A 15,381-nucleotide genomic window follows, 5' to 3' on the forward strand; every position below is an offset into this window, starting at 1 on the left:
AAAAAGTTATTAACAGTATAATGATTTTTTTTTTATAATGATGTTTTGACAACAGTGATAAAGAGGAAAAGTGCTCTTATAAATGTGAAATCACTTATAAAAGCCATTTTTCCTTTTAGGTATTATTTGAAAAATAACATGGAAACAGAAACCCTATGTTCAGATGAAGATGCTCAAGAACTAGTTAAGGAAAGCCAGCTGTCCATGCTACAACTAAGTACTATTGAGGTGGCCACTCAGCTGTCAATGAGGGACTTTGATTTATTTCGTAATATTGAGCCTACTGAATATATTGATGACCTTTTTAAGTTAGAGTCCAAAACAGGAAATACTCACTTGAAAGAATTTGAAGACATTGTAAACCAAGAGACATTCTGGGTTGCGTCAGAGATTTTAACTGAATCAAATCAGCTCAAACGAATGAAGATTATTAAACATTTTATTAAAATTGCACTTCATTGTCGAGAATGTAAGAACTTCAATTCCATGTTTGCAATAATAAGGTAAGTTTGTACAAATATTTCTGTATGATTTTGTCATGATACTGAACTTGAAGCTGGTTTTCTTCTTAGGTATTAAATGAGCAGGAGAAGAAAAGTTCAATGAATATATTTTTATATAAATGTTGTTAGATTGAACATATTTTCCATTTTGGTGATACTGTTTTTTTCTCTTTTTGTTTCTTCCATCTTTCAGTCACTTAAACATTTTTTTGTTAAGTAGAGGTGGTTCCCTGCCCAGTTTTCTTCATTTCTCCCCCATGAGGGATTATACCTTCTTGGATATATGCCCGATACCTGGTCTTTATCATCAGACTTCTGTACTGTGCATCAGGCAGTACCTGATTCACTGTGATTTGACATTGAAAAATCAATGCACTACAAATTGGTGATATTAATGCAGTAATTTAAAACTGCTATTTTGAAGTGACCACAGCAGCAACAAATAATGCAACCATTTGGTGACCTCTTCCTGTTTCTCACAGACTATATGAGGTATCATTGAATGTGTTGCCACTCAGACAAGCTGGGCCATTAGAATTGTGAAAATCCTTCAAAGTTTATAAACCCAGGAAGTGTGGGTGGTTACATGAGCTTCTGGGAACCTTCCTCCTTCTCTTCACTTATGAGAATCTCGGTGTACGTACTTTATTTTCGGACCCTCATCCAGCACAATGCTGATCACAGAAGGATTCCTCCTAAAACAAGTCTAATTTTAAAGGTGGAGGGTAGTAGTAATGTGGTCCTTTTAAAGGTCATGTACTTGTATATGGTAGCATAATAACTACCGTAACTAATTCCATCTGTGCACACTCTCCCAAAAATTATGATATCTTTTTAGTACTCACAAGAGATAAAATTAAAATCTTTATAGCAACTTCTAAATCATAAATCTGTCATAGTAATAGAAAACTCCTTTATGAAATTTAACCATTGGATGCAATAGAACTAGACATTGTGGAAGAAGTGTTGAATAGAGATTAACAGAGTGGCCTTTAGAATCAGGCACATCTGTATTTGAATCTTGCCTCTTCCTTGTGGTAGCAAGAGAAAACTGAAGACCAGTTTCTCATTTGTGGAATTCAGGACTTACACCAACTACCTCACAGTTTTTAACAGCTGAGTCTAAAACAAGGGAACACAGATGCCATTGATAGACAATTAGAAGGCTAGAAATTGAAACTGTTTGTATAGGAAACATGGAGTAAAGAATCTGAGCGTTACCAGCTCAGTTTTGGAGTACTCCATTAAAAAAACAAACAACCCCCGCCCCTCAAAAAACCTGATTGACTCCAGAAGAGATCTCTGTGTAGAGTGTCCAAAGAATATGGTAAAAAACATATCTTAGAGGCCATCCTCAAGGTGAGGGTAAAGAAGCAAGTCCAACCAAAGAACTAGAGTACTAATACAAGAGATAGTAGACAGCATAGTTAGGATAGTGTCGTTAAAATCAAGGAAGTAGAATGAGAGAGAACGGTGGAGAGCAGCCCCAAGATGGGTACAAAAAAGGTCAGACATTTGGTTAGGAAGCTTTGTTTTGGTTAGGTTGGTTTTGTTATGAAGAACATTTTATTTACATTTTTGACAGTTCATGTAACGTTGCTACTGCTAAGTCGCTTCAGTCATGTCCGACTCTGTGCGACCCCACAGACAGAAGCCCACCAGGGTCCCCCGTCCTTGGGATTCTCCAGGCAAGAACACTGGAGTGGGTTGCCATTTCCTTCTCCAGTGCATGAAAGTGAAAAGTGAAAGGGAAGTCGCTCAGATCGCAAAGTCGCTTGGTGATCCCATGGACTGCAGCCTACCAGGCTCCTCCATCCATGGGATTTTCCAGGCAAGAGTACTGGAGTGGGGTGCCAACGTTAATTGCTTAGTATTCCTACATTTTATATCACAATGCATTACAAAATATAAAGGACATATTAACTTTACAGCTGAGATGAAACGGGTGAATCAGTCACCTATGACTGGAATTTATAGCATATTTTATTTATTTGAGTTCTCGTTTTCCTAAGTCTAGCCAAAGAATTGTCAGTTTTATTATTTCTGATAACTTTCTTAGTTTCATTGATATTTTCTATTGTTTTTTTCTGGTCTCTTCTTTATTTCTACTTGGATTTTTGTTATTTTTCAAATGGGCTTAGTTTCTCCTTTTTCTCGTTACATATGTTAAGTAATTTATTTGAGAAATTTGTCATTATCAGTTTAGGTCCTGGAACTGCTCTTGAAGTATCCCCCAAATTTTGGTATGTTATATATCCATTTTCCTTTATTTAGAAGTACTTTTTAATTTCCCCTTTGATTTCTCTGACCCATTGTTTGTTCAAGGGAGTGCTGTTTAATTTCCATATATTTGTAGATGTTTTATTTTTCCTCTTGCTGTTAATAACTAGTTTCACAAATTGTGGTCAGAAAAGATAGCTGGTATGATTTCAGTCTTCTTAAATTTGCTGAGACTTGTTTTTGGCTTACATGACCTAACCTGAAAGATGTTCTGTGTATGCTCGAGAAGAATGTGTGTTCTGCTGGTATTGAATGGAATACCCTTTATGTATCTTTTGTTTAGTCACTCAGTCGTGTCCAGCTGTTTGTGACCCCATGGACTGCAGCACGCCAGGCTTTCCTGTCCTTGACTATCTCCCGGAGTTTGCTCAAACTCATGGCCATTGAGTCAGTGATGCCACCCAGTCATCTCCTCCTCTGTCGAGCTCTTGGCCTCTTGCCCTCAGTCTTTGCAGCGGGCTTCCCCTGGCTGCAGCCTGCGGGGGCTGCACTTTGTTGCCGTGTGTAGGCTTCTCATTGTGCTGGTTGCTCTTGTTCCGGAGCACAGGCTCTGGGCACGGAGGCATCAGAGTTGCAGCACACAGGCTCGGTAGTTGGAGCCCATGGGCCTAGGGCGAGCAGATTTAAGTGGCTGAGGCTCACCACTCTGGAGCGTGGTGGGCTCAGTAGTTGTGGCGCTGAGGCCCAGCCACTGTGCAGCATGTGGAATCCTCTCAGACCAGGCATCAAATCCAAGTCCCCGCCATTGGCAGGTGGATTCTTACCCACTGCACTACTGGGGGGGTCTTAGAGTAACTATTGATATGTAAGCACTTACTCCTGCCATCTTATTGTTTCCTGGATGTTCTGTAAGTCCCTTCTTTCTTTTTTACTCTTATTTTTTACTCTGTTGCTTTGTTCCTTTGTGAATTGATACTTTTCCTGGTAGTATGCTCTGATTTTCTTTTCTTCACCTTTTGTGAATCCACTATGGGTTTTTGCTTTGTGGTTAGTTACCATGACACTTACATGAAACCTCTTAGAGATGTAACAGTCTATTTGACACTGATAAAATTCCAGTCACATACAACTCTCAGTTCAGTTCAGTCGTTCAGTCGTGTTCAACTCTTTGCGACCCCATGAATCGCAGCACGCCAGGCCTCCCTGTCCATCACCAACTCCTGGAGTTCACCCAGACTCATGTCCATCGAGTCAGTGATGCCATCCAGCCATCTCATCCTCTGTCGTCCCCTTCTCCTCCTGCCCCCCCAAACCCTCCCAGCATCAGAGCCTTTTCCGTTGAGTCAACTCTTCGCATGAGGTGGCCAAAGTACTGGAGTTTCAGCTTTAGCATCATTCCTTCCAAAGAAATCCCAGGGCTGATCTCCTTCAGAATAGACTGGTTGGATCTCCTTGCAGTCCAAGGGACTCTCAAGAGTCTGCCCCCTCTTTTATGTTTTCAGTGTCACAATTTGCCTTTTTATGTAGTGTATTCACTCGCAAATTGTAATAGCAAGTGTTTTTTATATTCTCGTCATTTAACCTTTACTCTCTAGTTTAGTGGTTAATATACCATCATATTTCATTGTTGAGAGTATTTTTTAGCTTAACTCTATACTTAATGTTCATCAGAGCGTTGTATATTTTCATATGTTTTAACATTATTCGTGTCATTTCATTTTAAGAACTTCTTTTAGCATTTCTTATAAGGCAGATCTAGTAATTATGAACTTCTCAGCTCTTGATTTCCAGGGAAAGTCTACTTCTCTAGGATAACTTTGCCAGATAGAGTACTCTTGACTGGTAATTTTTTCCTTTCTGCACTTTGAATGTATTAGTCCACTCTCTCCTGCTTGTAAGTTTTCTGCTGAAAAGTTTACTGATAGTCTAATGGGAGTTCCCTTGTAAGTTACAATCTTCTTTTCTCTTGCTGCCTGTAGAATTCTTTCTTTCATGTTGACAGTTTTGTTATAATGTGTCTTGGAGAAAGTTGTCTTGGATTGAAATAATGGGGTAATCTGTTAGGTTCATGAACTTGGATGTCGAGGCCTCTTCCCAGGTTTGGAGATTTCTCAGCTGTACCTCTTTAGTGGTCTTCTTTCTCTTCCCTTCTCCCTCTGGAACCCCAAGGGTTTGTATCTTGGCTGTTTTGAGTTTTCTTCCATAATGGTTTCCCAGCTTTCTTCATTCTTTTTCTTTTTTCTCTTCATTGGCTTTCTTCATTTTTTTTCTTTTTTTCATGCTTTTTTCTCCTCACTCTGAGTTATTTCAAAGTTCCTATCATTTATCTCAGTGATTTTTCCTTCTCTTTGGTCTACTTGATGTTGCTATTCTCTATTGCAATTTTTTTCATTTCATTCACTGAATTCTTCCATTCCAGAATACTCTTTTGGTTCTTTCTTTTGATGTCTGTATTTTGATTATATATTGTTTTTCTGATTTCATTGACCCATCTTTCTGTTTTCTTATAGCTGATTGAGTTTTCTTAAAACACCTATTTTGAATTCTTTATTAGGTAAATTATGGATTGCTGTGTCTTTGATTACTGGAAGATTATTGTGAACTTTTCGTGATGTCATGTTTCCTTGTTTTTTCATGCTTCAGGGAGTTTTGCCTTGCTTTTTCTGCATTTGAAATTGCTTTCATCTTCTCTAATTTTTATGAATTGCCTTCAGGAGGAAAAAATCCTTTTGTCATTCCTAATACAGATTCTGAGACTTTCTCTCTAGCATTGTGTGGGTACACCTGCTCCAGGCTTCTTGTTCCCTCTTGGGCAGAATGCTGAAGCTTGTATGTTTTCTCTGTATCCTAGGATGTACCATGTCACATGCCAATATGTCTCTTTTATTTTCCTAAAGGTAGTGCTACAGTTCAGATTTGTGGTTTCTTCTTCACCCATAGACTCCAGCCTGTTTTCTGTATGTTTTTCCTCTCTTCCAGAGGTTTCTTTTGGGACCTTTCACAGGAAGCCAGTAGCAGAGGGGTGGAAGGTGTGGGTTTGAGCACAGTGAGCTGCAGGTACTCTTGGGTACATCAGGAGGATTTACAATTGAGGTTTTCCTGTGTCTCCTGGGGAGCTTCCCTGGTGGCTTAGATGGTGAAGAATCTGCCTGAAATAGGAGACCTGGGTTGAAGAAGATTGGGTTGGGAAGATTCCCCAGAGAAGGGAATGGCAACCCACACCAGTACTATTGCCTGGAGAATCCCAGGGACAGAGGAGCCTGGTTGCCTACAGTCCTTGGGGTCGCAAAGAGTCAGACACAACTGAGCAGCTAACACTCACTTTCTATGTCTTCTGGATGGGCTTCCTGTTGGAATCCAGAGGCGTTAGCAGGCACCTCATGCCTTTAATATCCTTTTGGAATCTTACATGCTACTCTTCTGATCTGTTCCCTCCCTCCCACTCATAGAGATCCCACTTTAGTGCTCTGGATGCTGGAAGAGAGAATAAGTGTCTTTAGCAACACCTCACATGGCTTGAACAGCCAGGCATTCCCAACTTGCTCTCCCTTTCCCCTGTTGGAGAGATCAAGAGCCATCTAGTTTAGGCTTGAGTTATGCTTCCTTGCCTTTTGGCTTGCCTTTCACGAAAAGCAAAGGAGAAAAGGAATGATATACCCATCTGAATGCAGAGTTGCAAAGAGAAGCAAAGAGAGATAAGAAAGCCTTCCTAAGTGAACAATGCAAAGAAATAAAGGAAAATAATAGAATGGGAAAGACTAGAGATCTCTTCAAGAAAATTAGAGATATCAAGGGTACATTTCATGCTAAGATGGCACAATAAAGGACAGAAATGGATATAACAGAAGCAGAAGCTATTAAGAAGAGGTGGCAGGAACACGCAGAAGAACTATATTTAAAAGATCTAATGACCCAGATAACCACAATGGTGGGAATCACTAACCTAGAGCCAGACATCTTGGAGTGCAAAGTTAAGTGGGCCTTAGGAAGCATCACTATGAACAAAGCTAGTGGAGGTGATGGAATTCCAGCTGAACTACTTCAGATCCTAAAAGATGCTGGTATTAAAGTGCTGCACTCAGTATGCCAGCAAATTTCGAAAACTCAGCAGTATCCACAGGACTGGAAAAGGTCAGTTTTCATTCCAGTTCCAAAGAAGGGCAATGCCAAAGAATGTTCAAACTACCACACAGTTGTACTTATTTCACATTCTAGCAAGTAATGCTCAAAATCCTCCAAGCTGGGCTTCAACAGTACGTGAACTGAGAACTTTCAGATATTCAAGCTGGATTTAGAAAAGGCAGAGGAACCAGAAGTCAGATTGCCAACCTCCATTGGATCATAGAAAAAGGAAGAGAATTCCAGAAAAGCATCTACTTCTGCTTCCTTGACTACACGAAAGCCTTTGACTGCGTGGATCACAACATACCAGAAAATTCTTAGAGATGGGAATACCAGACCACCTTACCTGCCTCCTGCAAAACCTGTGTGCAGGTTAAGAAGCAAGAGTTAGAACCAGACATGAAACAAACGACTGGTTCCAAATTGGGAAAGGAACATGTCAAGGCTGTGTATTGTCACCCTGCTTATTTAACTTATATGCAAAATATATCACGTGAAATGCCTGGCTGGATGAAGCACAAGCTGGAATCAAGGTTGCTGGGAGAAAGATCAACAGCCTCATATATGCAGATGACATCACCCTTATGTCAGAAAGTGAAGAGGAACTAAAGAGCCTGTTGATGAAGGTGAAAGAGGAGAGTGAAAAAGCTGGCTTTAAAACTCAACATTCAAAAAACTAAGATTATGGTATCCGGTTCCATTAAATTCATGGCAAATAGAAGAGGAAAAGTGGAATCAGTGACAGACTTTATTTTCTTGGGCTCCAAAATCACTGCAGATGGTGACTGCAGCCATGAAATTAAAAGATGCTTGCTCCTTGGAAGAGTAGCTATGACACACCTAGACAACATATTAGAAAGCAGAGACATTACTTTGCTGACAAAGGCCCGTATAGTCAAAGCTGTGGTTTTTGCAGTGGTCATGTACAGTTGTGAGATTTGGACCATAAAAAAGGCTGAGTGCCAAAGAATTGATGCTTTTGGACTGTGGTGTTGGAGAAGACTCTTGAGACTCCGTTGGACTGCAAGATCAAATCAGTAAATCCTAAAGGAAAATCATCCTGAATATTCACTGGAGGGACTGATGCTGAAGCTCCAATAGTTTGGCCACCTGATGAGAAGAGCCAGCTCATTAGAAAAGACCCTGATGCTGGGAAAGACCAAAGGCAAGAGGAGAAGAGGCCGACAGAGGATGAGATGGTTGGATTGCATCACCAACGCTATGGACATGAGCAAGCTCCGGGAGGTGGTGAAAGACAGGGAAGCCTGGCGTGCTGCAGTCATGGGGTCGCAAAGAATCAGACATGACTGAGCAACTGAACAACAACAACAATAATGCTTCCTTGGGGGAGGAGTGATGCCAACAAAGTCAAGCTGTTCCCATCCCATTTCACTCACACTCTTCTGTTCTCGTCTACTTCAGCGGAGCACTCGAACTTCTCCTTTGGAAACCTGGACTTCACAAAGTCCCTCTTCTCTGAAGGTGACCACCGAAGTCAGTGTTCTGCATATGTTCTCAGTCCATAGCTGAAAGGGGCCAGAACCATTTCATAGTCTCCTCTAGATTCCCCACTCCAAATCTTCCTGCCTGTTACCCAGTACACCGGTGGGTAAGACTCCTCTCTGGTCCCTTGGTCCATGTTTCTGGGTCCCACTGTTCATGGATAGGGGCTGAGTTTTTGTTGTTGGGATAGGGATGTCTTATGACACTATAATGTTGACATCACTCTCTCTCCTTATCTCCTGATTGAATTTTGTTTTCTAATCATTTCTTAAAAATGCTTTTGGAAATGATATATCCTAAGCATATTCAAAATATTTTTCTGTTGCTTTTGAACTTCGCTATCACTTTATCTGGCTTTAAAGTTCTTTTCTAACATGTTATTTCTTGGGAACCTCATAGATAATTGCTCTGCAGGTAGTGTTCCATGTAGTTGTGCAGGTTTCAGAGCTTGCTTCCCCTTTTATTTTCTTGTCTCTGAAGTCATTTACCTTACGTGGGTGTTTCTACGTCTCATTTAGTTCTGTGTCAGGTTCTCTGAAACTGTGGTACCTATTCTATAGATTAAGTTCTTTTGTTCCTGGATAGTTTTCTCAAATTGTACTTTTGAAGATTTTTTTCAGTTCCATTATTTTTGTTTCCTGCTTCAAGGATACCAATTATATAAATTTTAGATAGCCTTTGTCTTCCATATCCATTATTTTTTCTCTGAAAAGAAAGTGAAAGTGTGAGTCAGTCGTGTCTGACTCTTTTCAACCCCATGGACTGTACCCTGCCAGCTCCTCTGTCCATGGGATTCTGCAGGCAAGAATACTGGAGTGGGTTGCTGTTTCCCTCTCCAGGGGAGCTTCATGACCCAGGGATCATACCCAAATCTGCTGCATTGCAGGCAGAGTCTTTACCATCTGAGCCACCAGCGAAGCCCATTTTCTCTGTCGTTCTCCTCAACTCTGACCATTTCCATTGATTGCTTTTGTCAGTCCTTTTAAGATATTTGCTCAAGATCTTAGCTATCTTTTTCTTTATGTAGGTTCCAGCATTGCTTTCATTTTTCTGATAGTTGTGGTTTTTCTTCCAATTTTTCCTAAACTTGTTAATTTTTTAAATCAATATATATATTTTCCTAAACTCTTATATCACTTCATTGCTCTTTGTTTACTTTATTAATTCATTTGAATCATGGATACTAGGGTCATTAGTCAGTCCCAGTTTTTATTGTCGGAACATCTTCCTTCTTTATGGTCTGTGTTTTTCCTCATAGCAGCATGTTATGGCTCCTTTATTCATTCCTTATTTTAGAAGGACATGAGTTTTCCTATACCATCTTATCTGCAGGAGATTCATATGGGAGAGGAGCCAGGGAAGTGTTCCAGGCTAGCAGAAATAGAGCTTGTATGTGAATTTTTTTTACCCTTAACTTCTCTCCAGCAAATGGAGATATACAGTTTTCTGGGTGCTTACAACTCAGTTTCTCTCTGCTGTCTTGTGTCACTATTAAACTGCTTCTAGCCAAGATGTTATATCACTGCACACACTGTTTTAAATCTTACTTTCCCTGACATTCCCTGGTGAAGAACAAGAGTCCAGCCCCTTCCTAATTCTATCAGTCTATGGACCCTGCTTTGTTGTTCCAAATAGGGGATTGCTGGTTTTGCCTTTGGAGTAAGTTACCTGCTTTGGAGCGCTATGGTTTACAGCTTTCATTGAAATCTTCCGCTGCAGGCCTCCTTTTTCAGCATTTTGCATACTTAGATTTGACTTGACTATTTTTTGATAGCCATTCTGTTTAGGAGTTACAGATATCTCTTAAGTTTTGGTGGAAATGAAATCTGCATTTCTCTTATTCATCCTTATAGTTTTTGAGATGATTTCTGAGAAACAGAGGAAACAAAGATTTCCTAATTCCACAGTTTAAAATCATAAGTCAAGAGAACATTTTAAATTCTGTGGTAGAGGTAAAAGTCAGGTAGCTGAGAACAAAAGAGGAGACATTGAGTATATAGACACTTGACAGACAACAGGATTAGAACCTATGGAAGTATTGAAATCAGGGACATGAATGGCCAAAATCTCAAAGAAAGAAGGTTTTCAGTCTCAGAACTTGCCTCACTTATATTTATATAGCACTTGTTATCACTTATACCACTTTCAAATAAATAATGTCTCCATAAAATTATTTCTAAGTAAAACATACAAAAACATTGTGATGCTTGAAGTTTATTTTTAAGTTAAATGTATGTTTAATGGATTTACTGTATTTGTCATTTACATGCACCCTTAAAAAAAAGCTATATACAACCATTGGCACATAATGTAGTTCCTTTGAAGCAAGTTTTTCTTGTTTTACAAGATCAAGGAGTCCCTTTTATTTATTATTTTTTTTATGGTTCTACTGTTTATATAAGATGTATCTGCTTATTTTAGCTTCATTCAAAAAAATTGGTTTATACACTTAACCTGACCTGCGTCCTACCTCTCTTGCAAGCCTCTTTTTAATGTTTTTATTCTCATCTTTGGCAGTGGTTTGAACTTGGCATCTGTAGCACGACTCAGAGGTACTTGGGAAAAGTTACCAAGCAAGTATGAGAAACACTTCCAAGATCTGCAAGACCTTTTTGATCCATCCAGAAACATGGCAAAATACAGAAATATTCTTAGTAGTCAAAGCATGCAGCCTCCAATTATTCCACTCTTTCCTGTTGTCAAGAAAGATATGACATTTCTACATGAAGGTATTTTAAAGTTACTTGAAAATTAGCATGCTTAACTTCAGCTAATTCTACAGAATTATAATGTATTTAATATATTTTTCAGTCTATTGATTATAAGTCACTAAAAGCTTTACCCAATTAAATGTAGTAAATCTTAGGAAAAACCCACATTATTGATAAGAACTGATGTTGGTGTTTACCCAATGCAATTCACACACAACCAAGATCAGACTCCCAACTTCTTTTTTTAGTTACTGAACACAAACAGAAAAGTACCGCAAACAAGTGAACAACTTAATGGATTATGACAAAGCAAACACCCAGGCAACCAACACCCAGTCAAGAAAAAACATTGCCTCCCTCCCAGCAGCCCCACTTGTGCCCCTTTCCAGTTACCACCTTCATCTTCCTGAAGATACTTGTGTTGACTTCTAATACGATGGTTTTACCTGTTCTCGAGCTTTATGTATCCACAGAGTATATTTGTTTTTTTAGTTTTTGGTTTGGCTTCTGGATTATTTTGGTGAACATTAGACTTGTGTGATGAGATTCTTGCATGTTTTTGAGTGTAATTGTAATTCATTATTCAAAACTATTTTGACATTGCATTACATAAATGCGATATAGTGGATTCATTCAATCTGTTGATGAGCATTTGATAGTTTCCACTGTTTACTCAATACAAATAATGCTGCTGTGAATATCCTTTCACATATCTCATAGTACACATGCATTTTTGTTTGATATAATTCACAGTGAAATTTATGAATATTCATACAGTCAACTTTGGGAGACAGTTTGGTGTTAATCCACTGAAGTGGAACACTGGCAGTGACGTGAGCATTCTTATTGTTCCTCGCTGTCTCCAGTACCTGGTTAATTCATTCTTTTTATTTCTACCCATTTCAGTAGGTGTGTAATTATATCTTGATGTAATTTAATGTTCATTTCTCTGATTACTAATGTGTCTGGACACCCTTCTGTATATTTATTTGTCCTCTTTTATCCATTCAGTTCGATTTCTTGCCTATATTTCATAACGTTCTCTTTCTCTAATACACCTTTTAAGGATTTTGTGTAAGTCCTATATGTATATATATATAGTATGACTGCCTTTGGCTCTTTTAAGATTATCTTCTGATGAACAACACGTTTTGAGTTTTAAAAACCTAATTTATTAGTCTTTTGCCATGTAGTCTCAGTTCAGTCGCTCAGTTTTGTCTGACTCTTTGACCCCATGGACTGCAGCATGCCAGGCTTCCCTGTCCATCACCAAACCCTGGAGCTTGCTCAAACTCATGTCCATTGAGTCAGCCGTGTAGTTTATACTCCTCTTAATTGTTTTTTTGTGAGTGGTATTTGTCCTCCATTAACTTGCTGACTACACACTATTTTGCTAATTTTCTAGTGTTACCCTATACATTACAACATTGATACTTGCCGATACTACTTTGAGTAGTATCCATTAGTACTTTTCTGTGTGTCAGGCAGTGCAAGAACTCAGACCATTCAAATACCCATTCTCTCACCTCTCGATTTATATACAGTTGTTGCCATGCCTTTAAATCCCACTTGGTACTAATATTGTTTAGTAAAGTCGATATTTATTTAGTGTGATGATATTGTTACTGTTTTTTCCCCTTCCTGAATTTCAAAGTTTGCCTGTGGTTGAGGATTTTTCTCCTTGTAAGAACACTGATTATTATTTTCTTATGTGCAAGTCTATTGGTGATAAAATCTTAGTTTTTGTTTATCTGAAAAAATGTCTTTAATTAATATTCATTCTTGAGGCACAATTTTGATTGGCAGTTATCTTTCAACATTTTAAGGTAACAGAAATATCTCCTGACTTCCACTGTTATTTTTAGAAGTCAACTGTCAGTCTTATTTGTTGTTCCTTTGACAATAATCTACCCTCCTTTAATAGCTGCTTTAAAATATTCTCTTCTCTCTATCTCTGTTTTTCTCTAGCTTTGCTATTATACGACTTTGATTTTGTCTCACCTGGATATTTTTATTTATTCTGGAATTTTCTTCTAGCCTAATATCCAATTTTAAAATTATTTCTTCAACTATGTCTGACTTACTGTTAAATTCAACAGCATATTCCTTATTTCAGTTATTGGGCTTTCCCCCCAGATTTACAATTTAAATTCATTTCTTCATGTTTTCTACCAGAGTTCTCAGAGTTGTTTTTTATAACCTTGCACATATTCACCAGTTACTTTAATGTCTGTCTCTGCTGCTGCTGCTGCTAAGTCGCTTCAGTCGTGTCCGACTGTGCGACCCCGTAGACGGCAGCCCACCAGGCTCCCCCGTCCCTGGGATTCTCCAGGCAAGAACACTGGAGTGGGTTGCCGTTTCCTTCTCCAATGCATGGAAGTGAATAGTGAAAGTGAAGTCACTCAATCATGTCTGACTCTGTGCGACCCCATAGACAGCAGCCCACCAGGCTCCTCCATCCATGGGATTTTCCAGGCAAGAGTACTGGAGTGGGGTGCCATTGCCTTCTCCGTGTCTGTCTCTAGTAACTCCATAATCTAGGTGTTATTTTTTTTTAATGAGTCTTTCTGTTGTCTTTTTTTTCCCCTTGCATTTCAGTCATATTAAATTTTCACCAAATGTACCTGGTTATTTTTGGCCAGGTGGATGTTGTATATAAAAAAATTACAGAAATAATCTAGAATTTCGGACAATATTCTGTTTCTCCAGATAGAATTAAAACTTGATTCTGCCAGGCAGCTAGGAGTGCTAGCAATCCAAAAATCACTTTAAACCATTTCACATTTTGAGATAATGTAACACTGAACTTTTATCCAGTCTACATTTTGTTGGGTGGGTGGGTGGGTAGGTGGGTGTGGGTGTGTGTGTGTGTGGGTGTGTGTGTGTCTTAAAGATCCCAACCCGAAGAATTGAAGATTTATCTAGACTTAAGTTGTTCTCTAACTTCAAAAGTCAGGGTGGCACTGCTCAGTTTTTCAGCTCATGGTCACCTTTTCTGAAATCAGCAGAGGCCTGTAGGTGGAGCACTGGAAATGCTAAATTTGCCACACATCTTCATTATTTCCTCAGATCCTCACTGCCTTGACAGTTTTTTTAATGACTCAACGTATTTCTTCTATTTTTGTTGAACTTTTCGAACTGTTCTCGGTGTGTTGTACCAATTAACTAATTATACTGCCCCTAATTTCATTATTACTTCTTTTTCTTAAGAAACTATTACTAGAGACTTCAAATATATTTTCTTACATGTTCCCTCAAAACATGTTTATATGACTTGAAAGTATTTTGCATTGTCATTTTGTTTCCAACTCATTTTGAGACCCAGAACAGTTTATATGTCCAGTAGATAGGTACCATTTACTACAAAGAGGGAGCCCACGTGTGTTCAGACCCATGTGGTTTTCCATCTTGGCTTCAGGGACTTGGTGTTCCATAGAGATACCTCAGGGCCCACCATGGGAACTAAATAGGGTCACACCAAGTGTTAAAGACAGGTGTGGAAAAAAGACAGTTAGATTACCCTTTGAACATATGATTTTTTGCCTTGTGGTTTGAACTGCGTAAGCCCACATCTGGGCTAAGTCTGGTGTCATTCCTGTTCTTGTCAAAGAAAAATAGACCATTTTGAAAGTTGTATGAATTTTTTTCTCAGAGAACTACTTAATAAAACAAACAAAAATTATGTAACTTATGAACAATCAAATTTGTATTTAATGATTAAAGTGATGATTGTAAATTCAAATTCTGGGGAAGGGCATATATATGGTAGACTTGAAGATGTCTGTCCCTATGAGCCATCTGTCTCTTAATTTTAACTAGTTATTACCACTTGGAAAACAGACGTGCTATTATTTAATCCCCCACATACCATCCGCTCTCTTTTTCTTCCACATAAGGCAGAAATTCTTATTTTCATGGGATGTCTTCCACTTTTTAAGTGTCCACAACTGATTTTACAATTTTTTAAATCATTGTAAACCGTAGCAACCATACTGGACTAGGTAAGCCCAAAGGTCACTCTTTATGACCCCTGGTGGAAACCTAAGTTTTCAAGTGGTTACTAACTTTGCTGCCAAAAAACTAGATGCAGGTACCTGCCTGAGTGAGCCGAGCGTCTGGAGAGCTAGCACTGAGGGCTGCACTTTACTAGGTGTGCCTGCAGTGCAGTGAAGAGGTGGCTTTTAGAAGCTATGCACAGTTTATCACTTTCCAATGTTCGTAATCATTATTCCCGTGGAGTATAATTCCTCCCATTAGGTCATTCCTTGGGAGCAGGATTAAACCATATATGGGTTTATCAATTCTTAAAACCAAAAAGTGGC

At 38.9% G+C, this 15,381-nt stretch overlaps 1 protein-coding gene across 4 annotated transcripts in view; it reads left to right on the forward strand.

Annotated features, from left to right (window-relative positions):
• RAPGEF6 (Rap guanine nucleotide exchange factor 6) overlaps positions 1 to 15,381 on the forward strand; it is a 227,274-nt gene that overhangs the window by 187,259 nt on the left and 24,634 nt on the right. For all 4 annotated transcript variants that reach the window (XM_005888380.3, XM_070374023.1, XM_070374025.1 and 1 more), the window contains 2 exons: positions 120 to 503; positions 10,866 to 11,077. In XM_005888380.3, coding sequence (XP_005888442.2) covers positions 120 to 503; positions 10,866 to 11,077 — 596 coding nt within the window. The remainder of the gene's footprint in view (positions 1 to 119; positions 504 to 10,865; positions 11,078 to 15,381) is intronic.

This window comes from Bos mutus, chromosome 7 (assembly GCF_027580195.1).
Source record: "Bos mutus isolate GX-2022 chromosome 7, NWIPB_WYAK_1.1, whole genome shotgun sequence".
Lineage (NCBI taxonomy): Eukaryota > Metazoa > Chordata > Mammalia > Artiodactyla > Bovidae > Bos > Bos mutus.